Source organism: Fukomys damarensis, unplaced genomic scaffold (assembly GCF_012274545.1).
Source record: "Fukomys damarensis isolate Sample0158 unplaced genomic scaffold, DMR_v1.0_HiC HiC_scaffold_39, whole genome shotgun sequence".
Classification (NCBI taxonomy): Eukaryota; Metazoa; Chordata; class Mammalia; order Rodentia; family Bathyergidae; genus Fukomys; species Fukomys damarensis.
This window is the reverse complement of record NW_022900951.1, coordinates 48,975,397-48,999,702: the sequence shown is the minus strand read 5'-3', so window position 1 is coordinate 48,999,702 and position 24,306 is coordinate 48,975,397. Positions and strand designations below refer to the sequence as shown.

At 34.9% G+C, this 24,306-nt stretch overlaps 1 protein-coding gene across 1 annotated transcript in view; it reads left to right on the top strand.

The window, feature by feature from the left end:
• Positions 1 to 24,306, top strand: part of Faah2 (fatty acid amide hydrolase 2) — a 186,178-nt gene that overhangs the window by 75,728 nt on the left and 86,144 nt on the right. Inside the window, exon 5 of the mRNA XM_010615713.1 lies at positions 2,664 to 2,783. Coding sequence (XP_010614015.1) covers positions 2,664 to 2,783 — 120 coding nt within the window. The remainder of the gene's footprint in view (positions 1 to 2,663; positions 2,784 to 24,306) is intronic.

Genomic DNA, 24,306 nt, shown 5'->3' with positions numbered 1-24,306 from the left:
GATGATACAGAAAATCAGAGAAGCAAAGAGTTTGTTTTTTAAAAGAAGGAACAAAATTTACAAACCCTTAGACAATGTTATGAAAGAAAGCAAAGACCCAAATCTATGCAATTAGGAACAGAAATGGTGAAATTACAATTGACCAAGAAGAAATCCATTAGTTCATCAATGCCTATGTTGATAATCTATACACCAATAAGATGGAAAACAAAAAAGAAATGGACAGATTCTTAGATACATATGAATTACCAAAGCTAATCAAAGAAGTCCTAAAAATCCTATCGACACAATATCAATAAATGAAATTAAAAATAGCTAAAACTTGAAACAGTCCATTTGCCAATCAGTTGGAAACAGGATAAAGAAGATGTGGTTTTTCTATAAAATGAAATACTACTCAGCCATCAAGAATGAGAAATTAGATTCATTCATAGGAAAATGGATACATATTGAGGATATACTCCTAAGTGAAATAAATAAGTCACACATGTGTAAATACCAAATAGTTTCTCTGGTGTGAAAAAGTATAATAGTACATAAGATCCTAATGAGGTAATTAACAATGTGAAATAGGAAGAAAAGGGCTAAAGGTGTAGGGGAAGAGGGAAGGGTAGGGGAAAGGTAATAAGGGAAAGAAAATAATAGGAGAAAATGAAAAAATGGAAATAAAGTGTTTGTAAATGGGAAGGGGAGGAGGGGGTGAAGGGAGGGCAGGGACAAGGGGAAAAAGTAAGAGCCAAGACCTGTCATATAAAGGTACAGCGTCCTAGTAATGAATGTAACTGTATTGCATACCTAGATTGTACCAATAAACTCAATAAAAAGAAAAAAAAATGTTTTCTGAGACTGTCTTGTCTGGGTCTCTGTGTGTCTATGCCTTTCTTCAACTTTCCCCTTATAAAGGAGTTCTTATAAATGTCATAATATTCCAAGTAGCCTCACTGCATGTTTGTTTATGTTCCTTAGAAGTTCTGTTGCAGTTGGGTGCATGTAAATTCTTTCTTCAGGTGTCTAAAGTTCTGTATTACTACTGCAAAGGTCTTCCTTAAAAAGTATTATCTCAGTTACTTCATCACATCAGTGAAAAGCTAACTGAGTTCAACAGCAGCATCAAACAGGCATAAGAAAAACACATTTTACCTTGAAGAGATCTCATTTAAAATTATTGAATCTGGGGGCCTGGGATTTAGCTTAGTGGTTCTGCCACCTGCCTTGCAAGCATAAAGACCTGAGTTCGATTCCCAGTACCAATAATAATAATAATAATAATTATTGAATCTGAGAAGCATGAAGAAAAATCTTAAGCAGAGACTGAAGGACTTATGGGATACATTTGAACAGACAAAATATGCATTATGGGAGTTCTAAAAGAAGTGAAAGAAAGTGCCAAAAATTACTGTATTCTAAAAATTAATGGCCCTATACTACCTACACAGGTGAAAAATATGGATCTAAAAATTCAAAATCTTAATGACAAACATACAAGATTATTCTAGATAGTCTCACTTGAAACACATAATCAACTTTTGAAAGACAAAGACAAAAAAAAAAAGAATCTTGTAAGGAGCGTGAGAAACGTGATTTATCTTTTACCAAGGCTACTCGATAAATTTTGCCTTAGATTTCTAAGCAGAAATTGTGGAGGAAAGAAAGCAATGAAATGCCATAATTGTGATAAAAGAAAATAAATGCCAATTGAGAATTCTATACATGAGAAAATTATATTTTTAAATGTGGCAGAAACTAAGACATTTACAAATAAAGAAAACCTGAGGGAATACAGCATATTGACCTTAAATGTGCCCTACAAGAAATATTGGTATATTTAAATTTGAAATGAGAAGATATAAGGAATTAACTCAAAGCCGAATGAAGAAAAACTTCCTTGGCTGGGGACGTAGCTCTGTGGCGCCATGTCTGCCTGGCAAGCTGAAGGTCCTAAGTTCAATTCCTGGTATAAAAACAAAACAAAACCAACAAAAAACAAAAAACAAGAGACTTTCTCGGATAAAAACAAATTTATGAGCAAATATTTTAAAAAACAGTATTAGTGTAATTTGGGTTGAAAACAGCAGGTTTTATTTTATACAGAATTTAAAGAACAATGTGCAATCTGGATATATATTTATGGTATTAGTTGCACAATATATAAAGTTGTAATTTGTGACCCCAGTTACATAAACGGGGGAAGTAGTCCTATGTAAGTAAGTTTGTATGCAATTGAAGTTAATTGGTAAAAAATTTGAATAGATTTTTATAAATAACATTCTTATGTAATCTTCACGGTAATTACAAAGAAAATATTTATATAATATACATGAAAGAAAATTAGGAGTTAAGCATACTATTGCAAAATACAATTAAACACAGAGGTAGTAATGGAGGAATTGAAAGACAAAGAGCTACAAAAGTTTTAAAAAAAAACAAATAAATAAAGTCAAATGTAAAGTCTTCTTTATAAGTAATTACATTAAGTGTAAATGTTTTAATTTCTGTAAAAATATATATATTTGCTGCGTAGACTCAAAACATAATTCAAATCATGACACACTTCAAATCTGAAGACACGTAGTTTTGAAAAGTGAAAGAACAGAAAATTTATTTCCTGGAAGTTATAACATAGTAGTTTTTTTATTTCAAAGTTTTTTCTGCACTCCCTATAGGTGGTGAGGCCTGCACCCTGGCTGCTGCCTGTTCAGTGATAGGTGTGGGCTCTGATATTGGTGGCAGCATTCGGATGCCTGCTTTTTTCAATGGCATTTTTGGACACATGCCTTCACCAGGTAATATAAGGATACAAGGCATATCCTTGTTATTCTTATTTTCCCTTCCCCTCCTCCTCACATTTCACCCATGTTCCCTTGGAGACTCCATGTCTCAGAGTTCTCAGGTTGTGTATTTGGGGGGGAGGGATAAATCTTTAATTTATTGGCATATACATTTCAATCTGTAGACTTGAAAAGTTTCTTTTTTATCAAATATTTTATATCTTTAGATTTCTTCTCCACTCTTCCCATGATTCTTATAATTTTCTGGTTGGTCTTTTTTAGAGACATGAGATGGACTTATTAGAGGTAGATATAGGATGCATTCAAGTGGAGTGTGGGTGTTCAGAGAAATGAGGAATAATACAGTTGGAAACTGAGACTCTTTTATGTGTTTTGGGTAGTTTGAGACTGTGGAAATTCATAATCTATAGTCTTAGGCTGGGGATTTAGTTTAGTGGTGCTACCACCTACCTGGCAAGCACAAAGACCCAAGTTTGATCCCCAGTACAAAAATAAATATTAATCTACAGTCTTAGTCTTGCCTAGTGGATAGGAGAAAATGACCCAACTATAGTGAGGTAATACTCTATTCATATGGGAAATCCCCAAAGGGTAGTCTATTCATGGGTAAAAGATGATCATTTGCAAGTAAAAAGGGAATGGGCAAACTCTTAGGTGAAAGAGGGTTTGCTATGATTTGTGAGAAGATAAAGATATAAAAAATTGGACTTGTTTCCTGAAGCTGCAGTTTTTCTTAAAATTACATTTTTTTAAACTCTTGCTTTCTTGTCTCTTTTCTACCTAGTTTTAATTTTGTATATCGTACTTTCCTCCTCTAAGACTTTGGTCCCTTATTCTTAAAGAGGCACAGAAGACATGATGGTCCGTCTTCATGTAACTCCTTTAAGCTGAAGAGTATTGACTGCCTAGCCAAGGACTGAAAGTCTCATCCTGACTGACCTAAAAGAGACATAGGTATATCAAATTCAATATTTTGAAGTTCTATCACATTTTGATAGCTTATAAAAGAGGGTATGAACATGGACACCTTAGCCAACAAAAACAATGAATCAGGAAACAGAAATAATTGCAATGCATAATATCAAAGCTACAGAAAAATGAGAATATTTTCCCATCAGGCTGTTCCAGGGAACCAGGAAGCTAGAGAGTCCTTAAGACTTGTGGCAGAGTCTGATATTGTATTGTAGATCATGTAATGCAGAGTACACATATGCAGAGATGTCAAGAATATACACACAGTATTGTGTGTTGGGAATGGCACAGTTTCCACCTTGTTCTGCTGTTAGAATATCTATGGCTATTTGGTTTTGTAGAATGGCTTTTCTCATTATTTTTACTTCTGAATTTAATAATGCAATGCCTTCTTTTTGTGTAGTTAGTAAGAGATTCAATGTGCCACATTACATCTTTATGTCCTCTTTGGGGAATAAATATAGTTGCCAGATGATCACAGTAGGGAAAACTTATCTGGTCCATTGATGCTTCAACACTGAGAGGTTAGCCGATTTATCTATAGGTTTAACCCCGCTCTCTCAAGCCCATGGATTTCCTAATATACATTGTCCAGTCTATCCTAGAGGCAAACAAGGTCTCCAGGTTTGTACAGAGCTATTGGGTATATTTTAATGCTGGCATCTTATTTCAGCTCTTTCCCTTAAGACAGTAGCAAACCAGTCACTATCTCTTAAAACAATAGTGTGATTATTGCCTTGGGTAAGAATCCACCCCATATGTCAGTTCACAGTACTCTACCTATCATAAGAATGTTTTTTTTTCATTTCTAACAAATGAATGCTAGTTGGCTCAGTTGTCCCCTTTCTATATTTAGCCAAAATTTTTATTTAATATTACTATTACTCTATAATGTTGGTTATAATTTCCCTTTGGGTATTTAAGATCTAGTCAAAGTGAGATGTGAGATGTGTATTAATCAAAATTAATATCACTATGTATATATCAAGGTCACTTAAGGCTCCTCAGGCATTCCTTTGGGGCTATAGGCAGAACCTCTTGGCCATTTTAGTTTCTCCTCTAACAATTGTATCATCTACAGGATGGGTCATTGTCTTTGCTAGGCCACATGGCTTCCCCTGGAAGCATGGCAACATTTCCCTCTTAGTGACACACCTTTTGGCACAATGCATATTGGTTAACTACTGTACTATGCAGTCCTTCAATTCCCCTCCTCAGGAGGTTAGGTGACTCACCAGAGTTATTGCATCCTGAAGAGAAATCCCCTTATATCCTGGGGTGACTTTTGACTTTGAAGTGCCAAGGCCAAAATGTTTTGCATCCTCTTAGGTCAATTACATTTCTAACTTTGGTCTCCAAGACTTAGTTTTTGAACACCCAGAAGATCAGTTACAGCAGTACTGAAGTGGGAGTAATAATTTTAACTATTATAATATCATCTGGATATCAAGCACTTTGAAATGAAACTACAGCCAGAGAATGGCTATAACAATTTTATGAGTCTTACAAGTCAAATTCCTGTAGAATGTTAATAGATTACAGCTATGAAGTTTTACTAGGAAAATTTAAAATCAAGATCAAGCATAGTATACAATATACTATATAACAATTATGCTGTCATTATTATACTTGAATCACTGAGGTTTTTATATTTAAAAACACATGTAAATTCCCATGTTAGTGTAAAAGAAATTTTAGTCAGTTATCTTTATCCAGGAAAATATCCTGATAAGAGAGAGAGAGAGAGAGAGAGAGAGAGAGAGAAATCAAACCATTGGGCTCCTTTTAGTCCTGAGTCCATATACTTCACCATGTATATCTTTTGCTATCATCTGATCAACTATGTGAATCTGTACTGCTTATGACATGTTTCCAGCCACCCACAAAGGGGAGCTGGGGTATCAGGTGGACTGAGCTTAGGCTGAGATAGAAAGATAGATAGACAGAAAGACAGGCAGGCAGGTAGGTACGCAGAGAGAGACAGAGACAGGGGAAAAAAGAGCAGTCTAAAGAAATTCCCTCAAACAAAATATGTTTAGGTCTCCACAGAGGTATATGCTTGGGAGATTCCTTTCTCCAGTGTGATCTGGATTTCAGTTCTTTTCACTGTGCCTCAGGATTGAGTCTTCCATGCTGGTTGCATGAGATACTATGCTTGAGACCTTGGATTGGGGATTCATCCTTACTTTATGTCTCCCTGCACAATCAATATATAGTTGGAGTCCCACCCAACCCAGGGACTGTGTATGATGCTAAGCTAAAGGAATATCCAAGGAGAAATCTACCTTTCCTGGTGTGTGCTTCCTGACACTTCTGCCTTCTTCTGGTTAGAGGTTCCCATGTGCCCTTTGTCTTCAGGGATTTTATGTGCAAGCATTCATTTTCTAATTGCTTAGAAGTCTCTAAAGGGAAAATAACTTTTAAAAGAGTATACAACTATAGAGGGAGAGAAAGAGAAAGAGATAAAGTTCTTCAGAGAAAACATATGTTTTAGAGAAAAACCACACTTTACAGAAAAACTGTGCCTCAGAGAGCCAAGGAATTGTGGAAAAATAGTGATGAAAAATGAAAATAACTGGAAAAAAGTCATTTGGCTGAACTTAGCAAACTAAAGTCAAGCTCTCTGAAGTCTCTTTTTCTCTTTTTTGATCCCTTCATGGTTGCCATAATAAATGTTACTGGGCTGAGTCTAAGGGTCCCCAAAATTTAAATAAGGAACTTAACCCATCCTTGTTTTCAGGTTTGCTGACTCCCATGGATGAAACAAAATTTAGGACATGTCAGTAAAAGAGATATTAGAAGGATTTATCAGAATTAGAAATAAAATGCACATAAGAGTGAAGTATGAGTGCTCAGAGAAATGTTAGTTCTTTAAGCTTTATCTTGGAGCTCTTGAATCAGCTCATCATAATCTCTTGTAATTTTTAGAATATGACTGAATAAGAGATTTACTGCATTGTTTTGTTCTCAAGGACTAATAGCTCCCCTTCAAACTGGTCATTGCTTTTTTGTTTTTCAATTACATTATTTAATTCCAAGATTTCTGCTTAATTATTTTTCATAATCCCTAGTTCGTTACTAAAATTATTCTTCATATTATGTATTGTCTTTTTAATGTAATTAGATATTTTTTCTTCTTTAAGCTCACTGAGCTTTTTATTAAATAAAGCCTCAATATTAAATTTATGTCTTTTTTCAGCTAATTAAGCATCTAATTCTTTTGCTTAAGTTTTTTTTCTTTGATATATTCAAACATTTTAATCTTTGGTTTTAGGTTGTTTGACTGAACTATTCTATACTTCACCACTTTTGAGTTTATCTTTTGAACAGTTATGAGTTTGTGGTAGCATTATTTGAATTATTTTTTAATATTTCTAGTGGATTTGTTTCAAAAGTTGAACATTAGAGTAGAAACCTCTTCCATCAATTTAGAGCCCAATTATTGCATGCTTTGCTCAGTTCTGAACTAGGATTTGATTATCAGCATTCATGCACCTAATTTACATACTTAACATATAGTCTCAATCTCAATAATTGTTTTTCAAGAAAAAGGCTACAGAAACAACCATATATCAATTATATAATTTAAACTTGCTTTTAAATTTTCACACTATTTTCAATAACCTAAAAAGTCAAAAAATAATATTGATGAAATGTAATCTAGGTTGTAGAGAATGAGGAAAGAAAAAAGGGAGATTGTTCCAAAATAAAGAAATAAATCAAAATGGCAAGAAAAAATGAAAGAAAGAAAAGAGATAGGAGTTTTGTGCCACAGTTATACTTTGAATGGAAGGGAAGAGGGATAAATTGTGGTTTGACATTTATCAGGTTGGGAAAAATGGGATAGGAGGGAGTGAAAGTAATTGGAGCTTAAGGGAAGTTTTAGGAAGCTTAATACCAATTAATGTGCTGGTAGAAAGCTTGTGCTTGAATCCTCTATATAAAATTTTAGGTGGAATTTAACCTGATGTCAATGAGAACTACTAAATCTACTAAAATCTAAATGAATAATTAATTCTTAGTCACAATTTCACACATACAAACAATCATATATTCTAAGAGAGGAAGAAAGTATGGACAAAAAAGAAAAATATTAAAAATACCTTTTTATAGTATTTGTGTAGTGAAAAACTGGAGAGATGGTGAGTTTTTTGAGAGAATGTGAGAGGGTATATTTGTAAAGAATAGCAAGGTGTATAAATTGAAAATGATGTTAGTTACAGGTAGGTCTTGTCTAATCTGAGATCAAACCTAAAAATAAATTTAGCTAGTTACATGAACAACACTTGGCATATGAGAGAGCTAATGTGAATAGACAAGCAACTATAGAAAAAAGTCATTGATTATTAGTTGTTTGCTTTTAGTAGCACACTGCTGATTCCCTATATCTTAATGAAAGCAATACTACATAAAAGGGGAGAATACCTCACTCTACAAATATAGAGTTTTCTCAGTCCTCTTTGTATTGAACTTAGCATTTGGCCAAGATTTGCTTTCCTTTTCATTACAAAAATGGAGAGACCATGCCGTGTAGTACTGCCAAGATTCTGAGTACCACTTCTCTGTGATTTTGACTGTGAGGTTGGATTTGTAAAACAGAGATTTAACTTATTCCTATCAACAAAGTGATCTCTTGCCCAGTGTATTAGCCAGCTTTTTCATTAGTGGGACAAAACACATTACATCACAACTTAACAAATAGTTCTATTTTGGCTCAGAGTTTCAGTGTATTTATATATATATATTTTTTTCATTGTATTTATCCTAGTTCACCTGACTCTAAGGCAAAAATAGCCTTGAAATAAGAAATAAGCCAGATATAAGAAACATAATAAGAATAATAGCAACTCCTTATATGAAAGCTATCAATATGTTTGACAGAGTAGAGAATATAATAATGCTGGCTGATTGCTCTTAGCATCTCTGAACATACTAGTGAAGAAAAATAATGAGTTCAAAACATGCATAGGAAATTTAAAGTTCTCTTAACTGTGAGGACAAATATAATAAATAAATATAAGGAGCTCAAAGATTCTAATTCTCAGCTTCAGACACATAAAATGAATTTAAAAGTTTCTCAGCTCAAATGCCCAACTGGTGACTAGATAAAATGATGGGGTTTTTCAAAAATAACATAGAGTTCTACTTAGCCATAAAGAGTGATAAACTAGAGATATTTATGGCTAAATGGATGCACATTGAGACCATATTCTTAAGTGAAATAAATAAGAAACAATGTGTAAATACTGAATTGTTTCTCTGGGGTGAAAAACAGAAAGTAAAAATGAGGACTAAAATGTATAACAGATATTGTGTAATAGGAAGAAAAATGTTTAAAAGGGAATAGAAACTAGGAAGGGGTGGGGGAAAGGAAAGAAGAGAAAGAAAAAATGAGAAAAGAAGGAAATGAAAACAAAGCTTCTACAAATGCAGAGGGGTGGAGGGGTGGAAGGGGAAAGTGGAATGGAAAAAAATAAGAAGTAAGATATGGACAGGTACAAAATCCCAATTATGAATGTGATCATAATGTATAATGTATATCAATAAACTTAATGTGAACAAAAAGGATTGTATAAGTTTCTAAATGTGTCCTGAAAGGGGATCTACTCTCTGTTAACATCAGGGCTGAGAATCTAAACACAGACCCTCATAACTGGCTGAAATACAGCATAAATTTAATGCTCAGATGTGAAGCGTGTCTGAAATAATCAGGTGAAGGAAATGATCAGAAAAGAATGAGATTCCATAAATTAGGATAGAGATGTTTGGGAAGACCTTCATGCATCTATGGATGTTGAGTTCTTAGATGGTAATGAGATTATTTTGCAGCAAGAGTTCCCCTCGTACAGTGGCAGAGGCATTCCTACTCCCACCCCTGCTGTGCTACTCCTCCTATACCTGGGGAGACTAATCCTGTGTTGACCAAGTATAATAATGCTGACACTCTTCAGGACCCACACTTACCACCCATTTTTTGCCTCTAGGCCTAAAACCAGGCTCAAATCTCAGAAGGCTTCTGAAGGTGAAGCCTATACTGTGACCCATGAAGAGTTCTGCTCCTCTCCCAAAGAAATTCTTACAAGCAAGAATGGGAATGGATATTAAGAGTGTGGGATAAGGGTAGCAAATGCATACAGCTGGCTAAATTGAGTTTGTTGCTATGGGCCTGTTCAGTAAAAACTCTGCATTTAATATTGCATTTCATGGAGTTTAAAAAAAAGTTTAAAATAATCATATCACAGTGATATATGCGCACCTGTGTATATAGTGGCACAGTTTTTAATAGCTAAAACTTGGAAACAGCCCATTTGCCCATCAGTTGGAGACTGGATAAAGAAGATGTGGTTTTTCTACAAAATGGAATACTACTCAACCATAAAGAATGAGAAATTAGATTCATTCATGGCAAATGGATGCATATTGAGGATAAATTCCTAAGTGAAATAAATAAGGCACACATGTATAAATACCGAATAGTTTCTCTGGTGTGGAAAACTATAATGGTGCATAAGATCCTAATGATATAATTGACAATGTGAAATAGGAAGAAAAGGGCTAAAGGTGTAGGGAAAGTGGGAAGGTAGGGGAAAGGTAATAAGGGAAAAGAAAAATATATGAAAAAATGGAAATGAAGTGTTTGTAAATGGGGAGGGGTGGAGGGGGTGAAGGGAGGGCAGGGACAAGGGGAAAATATGAGAACCAAGACCTGTCATTTAAAGGTACAAGATCCCAATGGTGAATGTAACTGCACTGTATACCTAAAATGTACCAATAAACTCAATGAGAGAGAGAAAAAAAGGTTTTCATTGTTTGCCTGATTGGCAGAAGTATAGACCCAAAGGTGATCCACTATTAATGAGTTAAAGATGCCCAATATTCTTTGGTTTACTGTTGATGAGGGCATTCAAAGGCTCAGAGAAATGAGAATGCTGGAGGAGCTTTCTCACAGTAAGTGTAATTGTCTATACTGTAATGGTTTGAAAATGTACCCTTCCCTAACTCCTTGAGAAGTAAATTTGTGAGGGGAGCGCTATTATCCTGCAGAGCTCAATCATTGCATTTCTCTGTATTCCAGAACTTAAAGGGGAAAACCACATTTACTCCACTGGGAAACTTAAGGGCAGTGGGTTTAATGGGATTCTGGAGTTAGAGGTAGTTGAATCTGGAATGTGTGATACTTGGATTAAGGGCATATGATTATTAAACCACTACACATGAGTGGTAGGTTTGGGACCACCCTAATTCTGGTAGTCTGGATGAGATAAAATTGGCAGAAAGATGGTCATAAGCTCCCTTGCTGAGTTTTGTTGTCTTCTTCTACCATAAACTGTTTCTTCTTGTTGACTTTGCCACTTTGTGCACCACATGTTTTTCTCCTCTTCCATACCCATTTGACATTCCTGTCTTGAACTCAGCCAAATATGGACTGAAACCTCTATGAACTGTGTGCTAAATAAACCCTTTCTCCTCTACCTTTGTATATTGGGTGTTTTGCCTCAACAAGAGAAAAGATGCACTTACCATGATGTATAGCAGAAGCACAGCAATGATCAGCAAGGCTTGATATATGCTTGATATGGCATTGGCTGATTAGCTTTGGTTTTCCCAAAAGTGACATACACAGGAAGCCTGCTGTAATAGTTAACTGACTGTGTCAACTTGAGTAACAAATGCTCAATTAAATTGGGTCAGCATAGTTATGGGTGTGGAAGATTCATCCTGGGTAGGATTGTTGCCATAATAGTATAAAAGGAAGTGAAAAAGGAAGGCCTTCTTGTTCTTCAGATGAGCTCATCTTCACATTCACCTTGGATGTCATTGGGCTTCCAGCACAGATTCTTCATACTTCAAGTATTGACTCTTCACCCTAGAGTGCAGACCTTTTGTCTTTCCATTTCAGACCTTGGCCTCCTGGGTGTCTTCAAAGGACACTGCAGTGCACTCCAAGTCTTCCACTGGATCCTTGATCTCCAGCACACAGATCTTGTTCACTGTTCCACATCTGACTCTGTGGGAAGCCACCATAAGCTAACCTTGTAAATTTTAATATATTTGTATATTTTAAATATGTTTCCCAAAGAGGGCAAGTGGAGCAAGCAGAAGAAAAAGGAGGGATATGTGGAAGATGATGGCAATGATAATTTATTTCTCAATAAGCAAAGGGGAAAAAAATCCAAGCTGTGATACAGCTTCTGATTTGGCTTAATGTCTACAACATTCTAGCAACATTTTTATACTTATAATTAAATAAAGAGAAGTTTGGGATTTTGATTGTTTGATCAGCCTTACCTAGAGTGAAGATCTTAATTCTCTGCATCCAATAGGTATTTAGGTAGAAAACAGAAAGATAAACTTCTGTTGTAATATCCTTTTTACTCAGAATATTTTGGATAGAAAAAAAATCAGTCTTTTCAAGAAAACTTTTTAAATTTAATTTAAAAATAAAAGTTCATAAATGCATTGCATTTGCAATGTGAGATGAAAATTAAATCTTTGTAGGAGAAAATATTACTAATAAGAAAACTCATCACTCAGAATTTTATTTTAACATGGAAAGTGACAATGGTTGTAAATCTAATTCCAGCTTTTCTTGCTTCTAAAATTGTTGTCAGAATCTTCCTTTGGAGTAAGTCTCACAGGCTGACCATAAAATAGATACAATTAAAGCCCTAAGGATATTGGGCTATTAACAAAGTACAATAAAGAAATCTATCCAGTGTAAGACCAGATTTTCTCAAATATATCAAAAGTGCCAAAAATGTTAATACAATCACATTGAAACAGTTTGTTTAAAGCCATATTTCAAGAAGTCCATCATTCACATGTATAGATAGGAATACTGCCCAATTAATTTTTTGTGTGTGGATTTTTTAACTACCACACAGAAATACAGAATTTTTTGTTTTGTGAACTTTTTGTACTTCTCAAATCGTAATGTTAGAATAAGAAAGATAAAATGCCTGAATCAGAATGAATAAATTTGTTATGCAAAATGACAATAAGCATTTGGGTCTCACAGGACATAGTTGTATTGGAAAAGTGACTAAATTTATAAAATTACCATGAACTGCAATCAGAAGTGCCTTTTTTGCCCAACCACAAGCTCTTTGTCAGAATAAAATGGTATGGGATTTTAAAAAAAGCAAAATTTTTGCTTTCTGTTCCTGCAAACTTAAACTCTGCTGATTTAGTAGTCTTAGTTCCACAGTGGAAAAGGCTTGCATCAGCAAAGAAAATGATGATTCCATTTCATTGGAAGCTGACATTTTTCTCAGGCCATTTTGGTCTCCTCATGCCTATGAGTAAACAGGCTAAAAAGGGAGGTACAATGTCGGCACAGGTGATTGACCCAGACTATCAGGGGGAAGATGCACTATTATCCATTATGAAGGAAAGGAAAAATATGTTTTGAGTGCAGGAGTTCCCTTAAGGCACCCACTAGCATTGCCATGCTCTGTTATTAAGGTCCATGAGAAACTGCAACAACCCAATTCAAGCAAGATGACAAATGGCTCAAATCTTTCAGGAATTAAGGCATGCATCACTCCACCAGGGAAAGAACCAAGACTTACTGAGGGGCTTGTTGTAAGCCAAGGGAATACTGTACAGAATGGGTAGTAGATGAAATACTAAATACTAGGTACAACCCAGTGCTTAGTTACATAAAGAAGGATTATAATTGTCATAGTTCTCTCCTAATATACTTACTATGTAACATAAAGTTGATAGATTAATATTGATTTATAAGTATTGCAAAACCTACATTATAATTTCCAAGTTATGAAATGTTAGGGGAAAACAACACCCGAATACAACTTGACTTTTATTCTGGGAAGAAAAGTGGTGCATAACTATTTTTATTCAGGATAAGGATTTTACCGTGTGAGGCTTAATTATGAATTTGTCTTTGTATCTGGAAACTAAATATGGTTTAAGGGAATTTGTCTGGTTATCAAGTTGACAAGGGGTGACAGTTAGCTATAATGTCAACTTGAGAAATAAATGCCAAACTCATTGGCATAGTTCTGGGTGTGACTGAATGGATTGACTAAAGAGAGAAGACCCGCTTTGAGGGTGAGTGGCACCATCAAATAGCCTTGTAGCTTGGATGGAATAAAAAGGGAAAGAAGAAATGAAGTCTCATTTCTGTTTATTCGGAGGAGCTCCAGTCTTTGCTATCACCTTAGACATCCAGTGCAGAATCTTCAGCCTCACAGTTTGGGAGTCTACAGTGAGCTCCCAGGCCTCAAACTTAATCTGGGTCCCTTGGATCTTCACCATGTCGGCAACCATTTTGCTCACACCTTTCTCTGCAGCTGGCCATTTAAGCCAACCTTGAAAATTATTATATATCTTATATTAGATCTGATTCTCTAGTGAGTAATGACTGAAACAAACTTCCTATAATTGAGTCTGGTGTTAGATTTGTGCCTTTTATATGTGATCTTTATTTTTTAAATTCATTTATTGACTTTTTAGATATGCATAGTTCATTATGTGTATTTGAATGTACATAATATACCTTGATACTTCGTTTTCCCAAATCCTCTCCCCTCTCTTCACCCCTTCTTCCTCTCCTTATTTACAAAGATTTTTTTCCATTTTTATTCTATTCTCTTTTTTCTTTTCAATTTCTTCCTTTCTCCCTCCACCCTCCTTTGTTCCTCTCCTCATTTGAATTTTTTCTTTTTAGAAATCTCCACACTCCAGAGTGGTTGTACGAGTTGCAACAGTTGCATCACTTTCACCAGTTGCAACAGTGGAGAAGGGTTTGGGTTTTCCTACAGTTTCTCTAGCATTTATTCCTTGTTGGTTGATTTCTTGATAATAGCCACTCTTTCTAGAGTGAGATGAAATCTCAGTGCTGTTTTAAATTGCATATCTCAAATGACCAATGATGCTGAATATTTTTTTCATATACTTATTTGCTATTTGATCTTTGTCTGAGAAGTATCTATGCATTTCAGATGCCTATTTTTGGGCTGGCTCTTTAAATTTCAGGGGTCAGATTTTTTAAATATATTCTAGATATTAGTCTTTTGTTTGAGGAACAGCAGTCAAAATATTTTTCCCATTATATGGGATGTTCCTTCACTTGGTTGTTGGTTTGTTTTGCTTTGCAAAACTTTTTAATAAAATGAGATCCCTTGTTTCAAGCATGCTGGCACATGCCTGTAAGCCCAGCACTTGGGAGGCTTAGGCATGTGTAACACCACAAGTTTGAGTCCAGCCTTGGCTACTCAGTGACTTCAAGGGCAGCCTGAACTACATAGTTAGACCCTGTCTCCAAAAAATGGATGAGATACTAGCTGTTGATTCTTTGTAATATTACCTGTGAAATCATGGTTTTGTTCATAAAGTCTTTACCTGCACCTATTTCTTCAAGAGTTTAACCTGTTTTATCTTTCAACATATTCAGTGTCTCTGTTTTAATTTTAAATCTTTGATTCATTTCAATTTTAATTTAATGCTATTAGAGATATGGATCTAGATTTAGTCTTTGGCATGTGGAAAAGGTGGCTGAGTGTGTTTGGAATTCTTTCTATATCTTCTAATCTATTCCATTGATGCTGAGGTCCTGTTCCTTCCTATTTTTTGCCAGTATTGTACTGGTATATCATGGTAACTTTATAGTATAATTTCATGTAAGGGATTGTGACATCCCCTGCCTTGCATTTGTTGCCCATAGTTGCCTTTGCTATTCTCAGCTTTTCTGTTTCCAAGTGAAATTTGGATTCCTTTTTCTAATTTGTGAAGTATACTATTGGTTATTTTATTGTGATTGTATTAAATATTAATCTTTATTTTGAAGTATGGTCATTTTCACTATATTTATTCCTAAGAACATGGAATTTCTTTTCACTTTCTGCTTACAAATGAATTTTTGAAGACTTTTCTCTATCTCTGTGAAATATGCTGTTGATATTTTGATTGTGGTTGCATTAAATCTTCATAATTTTGGAAGTATGGCCATTTTCATTATATTGATTACCAGGAACATGAGATTTCTCTCCATTTTCTGTTATAAGCTTCAATTAATTTTGTCAGACTATTGTAGTTTTCAATTTAAAGGTCTTTTACTTCCTTTGTTAGATTGACTCATAAGAATTCTTTTTTTTCTGATGCTATTTTGCAAGGTGTGGTGTAGGGAGCAGGGAACGCAACTCCTGCCTTAGGTCCTAGCCTGTGAGCTGCCATAACACATGGTGAATTCAAGAAGGTAATGGTTGTTCTATTGGTTGATTTTCTGTAGAATATTAACAGAAAAAAACCTTTAAATAAGGAGCCACACATAATATTTTAGCAAGACAATAGTGACAACATTATCTTATAAAATAGCTATTGTTGATGCACTCACTCCCCTCCAAAAACACAATAAAAACCAGGAAATTCTTACTTAAGTTATTACTTTCTGAGAGGATGCCATCTAAGGAAAATATTTGGGCCTATAAATGTACCTGTAATCATGAGTAGCTGGAGCAAAAGAGAAGAGTGAATACCTGGATCAAAAGGAGGTTATTGCCATAAACAATATGTTAGAAGAACTGTACAGTCAGAAAACATGAATACATTTTGTATACCAGAAAAGTAGCAATAATAATTATTAAAATTATATGGAATCTTATGTCCTATAATATAGCTTGGTACCAAAAGCATCATTTTAATAACATCTTGTTTCTTCCACCCAAAATTTTATATTTTGAAGATGACCAATATAAACATATCACAATAACACATTTAGAACTAAACTCTATGATGATAAGAATGCAAACATTTTATAACAACATATTAAACCATGTTTATTGGTGGTGTGTCTTCCTATAAGGCTATGAAAATTACTGGGGTTCCCATTAGTGAACAAAGGCCAAAATAAATTATTTCTGAGGTGTGTCCTTATTTTCCAAGGGGAGTCTCCCTGAACCTAAAAGTTTGTAAAATTTGTATTTAATTACCTTGACAATTTCTTGTTCATTTAATCTGTAAAAACCAGATTTTAACAATTAACAATTTATTTGTAACCAATTATACACACACACATATATTTATTTATTTTTTGAATATAGACAGCAATATGAATTACAATCAAAATTAATCTTTGACCTCATTTTTATCAGCTGGAAGAAAAAGCAGTCATGCCTTAAATAACATTTATCTGTAAGTTAATTTAAATTATAGGCAAACATCTTTTGAGAAAAAAATTTAATGGTCAAAAAAAGGAAAAAATACAATGGTACAAACACAAAATTGGACAAACAGAAAGAAACATATAAAACAATTTATGAAATTAGAGCACACTCAAATATATTTGGCCAATTCAAATTATAATATCCTTTTTAATTAAGACTATTCAAAACCTTTGTAGGTCAATTAATAGAGATCTCTTATAATTAGAATCAGAAAGAATAAAAGCGCTTTATACCTGTAAGTGTAATCATTTATAACAAGCTATTAATATAACAGTAGCATAATCTTGTGTTATAGTTATTGTCAAAAGTCTGTAAGCATAGAGAAAAGAGCAAGTTAACCCTATAATTACAATTCAAAAATTTGCAATTAAAAATGTTTTAAATACATTAATTAAACATCTGGAAACCAGACACCAATCAAACATTACTTTAAGTTGAATATGAAAGGTACATTTGTCAATTAGCCAGAATTTATAATGTAAGTTTTTTGTCTTAAGATTCTCCTTGCTGGCAGAATTTCACAGCTGATTTTAATGTGCAGCAAACTGTCTGTAGCCTGCACTGAGCTGTAACTCAGCATTTGGTTTTTGAATATTGATCTTAACCATTAAATATTTTTTGAATTGTTTTAAAACATTACATTTTATTTTCCAATATTTATATAGAAAAAAATAAGGCTGAATGGAATTTCTAGGTAATGTAGTCTGACAAACAAGATGTTGATATGTAAATAGGCAGGATTAGGAGAGGAGTTTACTTTCTTTTGCAGAGTCTTGCTTCCCTCTCTTCTCCTGGGAACCTGAGGAAGGAAGGGCAGGTATACACAACTTAAAAGTATCCTCTCTCATTGCAGTCTTTTGTATAATATGGCAATAGGGGATGAGAGGAAACCCAGAAGTAGAGGGTCACTGCTGCAACGGAGGAGGTGGGGGTGTTAATTCACTCTCCTGTTTGGGAGGGGCTGGAGCAGTCAGCAATAGAGGCAGCAGTGGCCTACTCCATGAGAAGTCCTTTAACATGTTAAAATCAAAGGAGGCATGAACATCCATGTCTACCTCAGAGTTATCAGAGTCAGGCAAAACTGAAACAGGAAAGCACAAAAAGTTTTGAAAAGTCTTTCCCAGCACTGCCTTTTGCAGGGTATGGTGATAAGGGGTGGACATTGAAGTGGGCTTGAGAAGAGGAGCAACAAGACCTTTATGCAGTGCAGGAAGCAGCCGTAAGGTGAATGAATTAGTGTACTCCTCCAGTGGGTCTGGGACAGCCCATAGTGCTTGTGTTGGAACAGAAGTTGCATTGGGATGTGAGTAAATGGAGAGCAAAGCTGAACAAAGAAAAATGCCACCAGAAGAGGAAGGGGCAGCATAGGGAATGGGAATGTCACTAGTAGTTTTATTTATGGTGAGCATTTGTTCTAAAACTGAAATGAGACACTCTTGATGGGCAGGAATTGACTAAAATCTAGAAGCCACAATTGTGATGGCAGTTGTAAGTACTGGCTGAGAGTCTTCTGTAAAGGCTGCTATGGGCAAAGTTGCCAAGGGTTCCAATTTAACTGAGATGGAACTAGTGTGCTGGCAACCAGTCAGTCCTGTCATTGCAGCCAAAGATGCAGCCATCCCAGAGAGGACTGATGTGCTAGGACCTGCAGAAGTGACTGCAGCCTGAAGGACAGGGAGGGTAATCAGAGCTGCAGGGGTGGTCAGCTATGAAGTGATTGTGGCGGTTGGTGCAGAAGCCGCTAAAGTGACCTAAGCCACTTCAGGTGTGCCTTAGCAGAGAACACATGTGCTTTAGAACCTGCGACTAGTGCAGTTGCAGTTATCTGATCTGATTGGGCTACAATAATTGGTGAGACAACTAGAGCCCAAGAAGGAAGAGTTTGAGGGGAAAGATGACTGCCCCTAAACTAGACTTCACACAGTATGGCTTCTACAAGTTCCCATGACTGTGCATTAATTGTGTGAGTCTTCATTTTTTTTTTAACCATTTAGTATGATGCTACTGTTGGTTTGTCCTAGATGGCTTTTATCAGATTGAGATAAAGACCACCTATCTTTGCTGACTTTCTGTAGCATTTTTTTACTATCATGAATGGGACTTAGACTCCAAAATCCTTTCTCTAACTTTATTGAAATGATTGTGTGATTGTCATCAATGGTTCTCTTGATATGATTTATTACAAATATTGATTTGCATATGTGGAATCATCCCCTCATCTCTAGGATGAATCCTTCTTGGTTATGGTACATAATCTTCTTGATGATTTGCTAAATTCTGTTTGCCAGCATCTTATTGAGGATTTTTGCATCTGTGTTCATTAGATAGATTGGCCTATATTCCTCTTTTTGATTGGATCCTTGTCTGATTTTGATATCAGTGCTTGCTTCCTGGAATGACTTTGAGAGCATTATTCCTTTTCAATTTTGTTAGTTTGAGTAATGCCTTTAGATTTCTAAATTTCTTGTATAATTCAGCAGTAAAATCATCAGTACCCAGGCTTCTCTTTGTTGGTAAGATTTTAATTACATTTTTAATTTTATTGATTGATTCTGGGTGGTTTAGAATTTTTATATCTTCTTAATTCAGCTGTGGTAATTCATAAGTATCTAGAAATCTGTCTATTTCTACTATGATTTCCATCTCATTGGAATACAGGTTCTCAAAGTAGGTATTGATGATCTTCTGGATTTTCGCTGGGTTGGTTGTAGTTTTTTAAAACTAATTTTATCTGTACATTTTAAAGTATACAATATAATTGCATCCATCATGGAAAAATGTAACATATATCTTGGTTCTTATTTTTCCCATTCCACAACCTCCTTCAACTTTTCCTCCCCTCCCTATTAACAGTTTGTTTACATTTTTCCCCTTTTACATATTAATTGTACTCCCTTCTTTCCTTTCTCCAACCCCTCTCACATCACCTTCACCTTTGCAGGTATTCTTCCTTTTTCAAATTATCTTTTATGCCTTTTGATCCTTATTTTCAACTGCTCACACCAAAAAAAAATCAGTATTCACAAACATCTGTCCTGTTTATTTCACTTAAAGGGATCACCTCAATGTGCATCAATTTAACTACAAATGTCAATAATTTCTCATTATTTATGGATGAGTAGTACTACATCTTATTTATAAAAAAACACATTTTTTGTCCAGTCACCAGCTGATGGGTAATTGGGCTGTTTTTAAATTGTGCTGCTATGAACAAGGGGGCACATATATCCCTGTCGTATGATAATTTAATTCTTTTGGGAAGATAGTAAGGGAATAGCTGGGTCAAATGGGACTTAATCCCAGTTCTTTGAGGTATCTCCATAATTTCCACAATGGTTGCACCAGTCTACACTCCAACCATAAGTGAAGAAGGTTCCTCTTCACCCAAATCTCTGCTAGCATTTGTTATTGGTTGAGTTTTTGATAGTAGCCATTCTTTCTGGGTTGAGGTGGAAACTCAGCATTGTTTTCATTTGCATCTCAGGAATGACCAGTAATGTTGAACATTTTTTTCATATATTTATTTGCTACTTCTACTTTCTCTCAGAAATGCCTGTTCATTTTAGAGGCCCATTTTTGGATTGGATCTTTAAACTTGGGAAATCTGTTATTTTAAAGTTCTTTCTATATTCTATGCTGGTACAATACTGTTTTTACTTTTTTGTTTTGTTTTGTTTTGTTTGTTTGTTTTTTGAGACAGGGTCTCACTATGTAGTTGAGACTGACCTGGAACTCACTATGTAGCCCAGGCTGGTCTCGAACTCACAGTGATCCTCCTGCCTCAGCCTCCTGAGTGCTGGGATTACAGGCATGAGCCACCATGCCCCGCTAAGGTTTTTGTTTTGTTTTTGTTTTTGTTTTTTTTTTGAGACAGGGTCTAACTATGTAGTTGAGACTGACCTGGAACCATACTGTTTTTGATACAGTAGATCTGTAGGGGTTTTAAATATAGAGTATCATGTCCTCTGCAATAATGATACTTTGACTTCTTTTTTTTTCATATCTTTATTCCTTTTATTTCTTTGTCTTTTCTAATTGTTGTGGATGATGTTTCTAAAACTATATTGAACAAAAATGGTGATAGTGGACATCCTTGACTTTTTACTGATTTTAGTGTGAAATATTTCAGTTTTTGACCATTTAGTATGATGTTGGTTGTTGGTTTATTATAGATAGCCTTTATAAGGTTGAGATAAAGACCATCTATTTTAATTTTCTGTAGTTTTTTTTTAAATCATGAATGCGACTTGGATTTTTGTCAAATGTTTTTTCTTCATCTACTGAGATAATCACTTTTTTGTCCTTGACTCTATTAACATAGTGTATTACATTTATTTATAGTGTATTACATTTATAGATCTACATAAGTTGAACCATCCCAGCTTCCCTGGGATGAATTCCACTTGATCAAGATGTATGATCTTGATGAATCATATTGAGGATTTTTCCAAGTATGTTCATAGTGAAATTTACTTATAGCTCTCTTTTTGAGTTGGGTATTTCTTTGCTTTGGAGACCAAGATGATGTCTGCTTCCAGGAATGAATTTGGGAGTATTGCTTCCCTTTTAATTGTATTGAAGAGTTCAAAGAGTAGTGGCAATAGTTTTTTCTCCAAATAGCTTGTAGAATTCAGCAAAGAAGCAATCAGGACATGGACATTTCTTATTTGGTAAATTTTGTATTACAATTTCAATTTCATTTAGTAATATTGGGTTGTTTAAAATTTTTAGGTCTTTTTTTTAAACTTTTGTAATTAACATGTATCTGGAAATCTGTCCATTTCTTTTGTGTTTTCCATGTTAACTGCACATTAGTTCTCATAGTAGGTATTGAGGATCCTCTGGATTCCTGCTGGATCCATTGTAATTTCACTCTTTTCATTCCTAATTGCATGGATTTGGGTCGTTCCCTTTTTAAATAAGTTTGGCTAAAGGTTTGTCAATTTTGTTTATTCTTTTGAAGAACCAACTCTTTGCTTCATTGATTTGTTTCTATTCCTCTCTTGGTCTCCATTGCATTGCTTTTTGGTCTGATCTTTAAAATTTCCTCCTTTGTAGGAACTTTGGGTTTGTCCTACTTTTCTTTTTCTCCATGCTTGATGTTTAGCATTAGGTTGTTTATTTGAGCTTACTATACTTTCCTAATGTAAGTATTCACTGCTATGACCTTCCCTCAAATGAGTGCTTTCATTGTGTCCCATAAATACCACTATGTTGTATTGGCATTGCCACTTAATTGTAGAAACTGTCTGATTTCCTCTGTGATCCATTGGCTGTTCAGCAATGTGTTGTTCAATTTCCATGTATTTATACAATTCTTTAGGTTTCTTTTGCTGTTGATCTCCAATTTCATCTCACTATTTTCTGATAATATAAAAGAGATAACTTCAATTCCTTTGTACTTACACTTGTTCTATCAGCAAGTATGTGATGTAATTTGGAGAAGGACCTATGTTCATCTGAAAAGAATGTGCATTCTGACTTTGTAGGGTAGAACATTCTCTAAATATCTGTTAAATTCATTTGATCAAGAGATTGAATGAGTTCCAGTATTTTGTTATTTATTTTCTGTCTTATGGATCTATCTATTTGTGACAGTGGGGTATTGAGGTCCCCCACTATTGTATTAGGCTTCTTTAGTATTAGTTTTATATAGTTGGGGGCACTTGTATTTGGTGGATATATATTTGATTGTCATCTCTTCTTCTTGTATTTTTCCCTTTATAAGGATTTAGTGTCCTTTGTCCTTCTGATTAAGTGTTGGATTGAAATACACTTGATCTAAAAATAGGATAGCTACTCTTGCATTTTGGGGGTTTCCTGTTGAATGCAGTATTGTTTTCCACCCTTTAACATTCAGTATATGATTTTATTTTTGAATGAAGTATTTCTGGTGGGCAGCACAATGTTGGATCTTGCTCCTTCCCCCCATTTGCCGGTCTAATTCTTTTGATTGGTGAAGTGAGACCATTAACATTGATGATTATAACTGATATATATTGACATCCTTGTCATGACCATTCCTATTTGTTGTATTCTCCCCATTGGCATTTAATTTCTTGTCATGCCTAATTGATTCATTCTCTTGGGCTTCCTGGAATTGTGATCCTCATTGTCTAGGATATTTTAAAAGAAATTTTTGAGGTTCTGGTTTGGTATTCATGAATTCCTCAGGTGCTCTTTGTAATAAAAGTATCTAACTTCTCCAATTTTGAATTTTTTTTTGTTTGTTTGTTTGTTACCAGGGATCGAACTCAGGTCCTTGCGCTTGCAAGGCAGGCCACAAAACCACTGAGCTAAATCCCCCGCCCGCTCTTCTCCAATTTTGAAAGATAGTTTTGCAGGGCACATCAATCTGGGTTGGAGGTTGTTTTCCTTTAGGGCTTGAAATATATCCTCCGAACTCTTCTTTCCTTAGCGGTTTATGCTGAAATGAATTTTTGGATTGTTTTCTCAAGGTCTGTGAAATATGCTGCTAGAATTTTGATTGGATTGCATCGAATCTATGTAGCAGTTTTGGAATATGACCATTTTCACTATGTTGATTCTTCCTAGTGAGGAAAACGGGATGCCTTTCCATTCTCTGATTTCCTTTTCCATCTCTTTTTTCAGAGTGGTATAGATTTCAGAGTGGACATCCTACTTTTCTTTCATTAGGTTGGTTCCTAAATATTTATGTTTTTGGATGTTACTGTGAAAGGTGTTTTTCCTCCAGTTCCTTTTTCAGGGAGCCTGTTGTTCTTCCACAGGAAAGATATTTATTTTGTAATGTTCACCTTGTATCCTGCTCCTCCAATTAATTTGGTTATAGAATGTAGAATGATTTTGGTGGAGTTCTTGGGATATTCAATATAGCAGATCATGTCATCTGCAAATAATGACAATTTGACATATTTGTTTCCTATCATAATTCATTTTATTTCTTTCCCTTGTGTAATTGCTGTGGCTAATGTTTCCAAAACTATATCGAACAGGAGTGGTCATAGTGGACATCCTTGTCTTGTTCCTCATTTAAGTGTGAAGGATTTCAGTTTTTGAAGATTTAGTGTGATATTAGCTGTTGGTTGTTTTTGGATGGCCTTTATCAGGTTGAGGTAGAGAACATCTATTCTAATTTTTGTAGGGATTTTGTCAGGTATGGGTTGGCTAATGTTTCCAAAACTATATCGAACAGGAGTGGTCATAGTGGACATCCTTGTCTTGTTCCTCATTTAAGTGTGAAGGATTTCAGTTTTTGAAGATTTAGTGTGATATTAGCTGTTGGTTGTTTTTGGATGGCCTTTATCAGGTTGAGGTAGAGAACATCTATTCTAATTTTTGTAGGGATTTTGTCAGGTATGGGTGTTGGATTTTGTGTC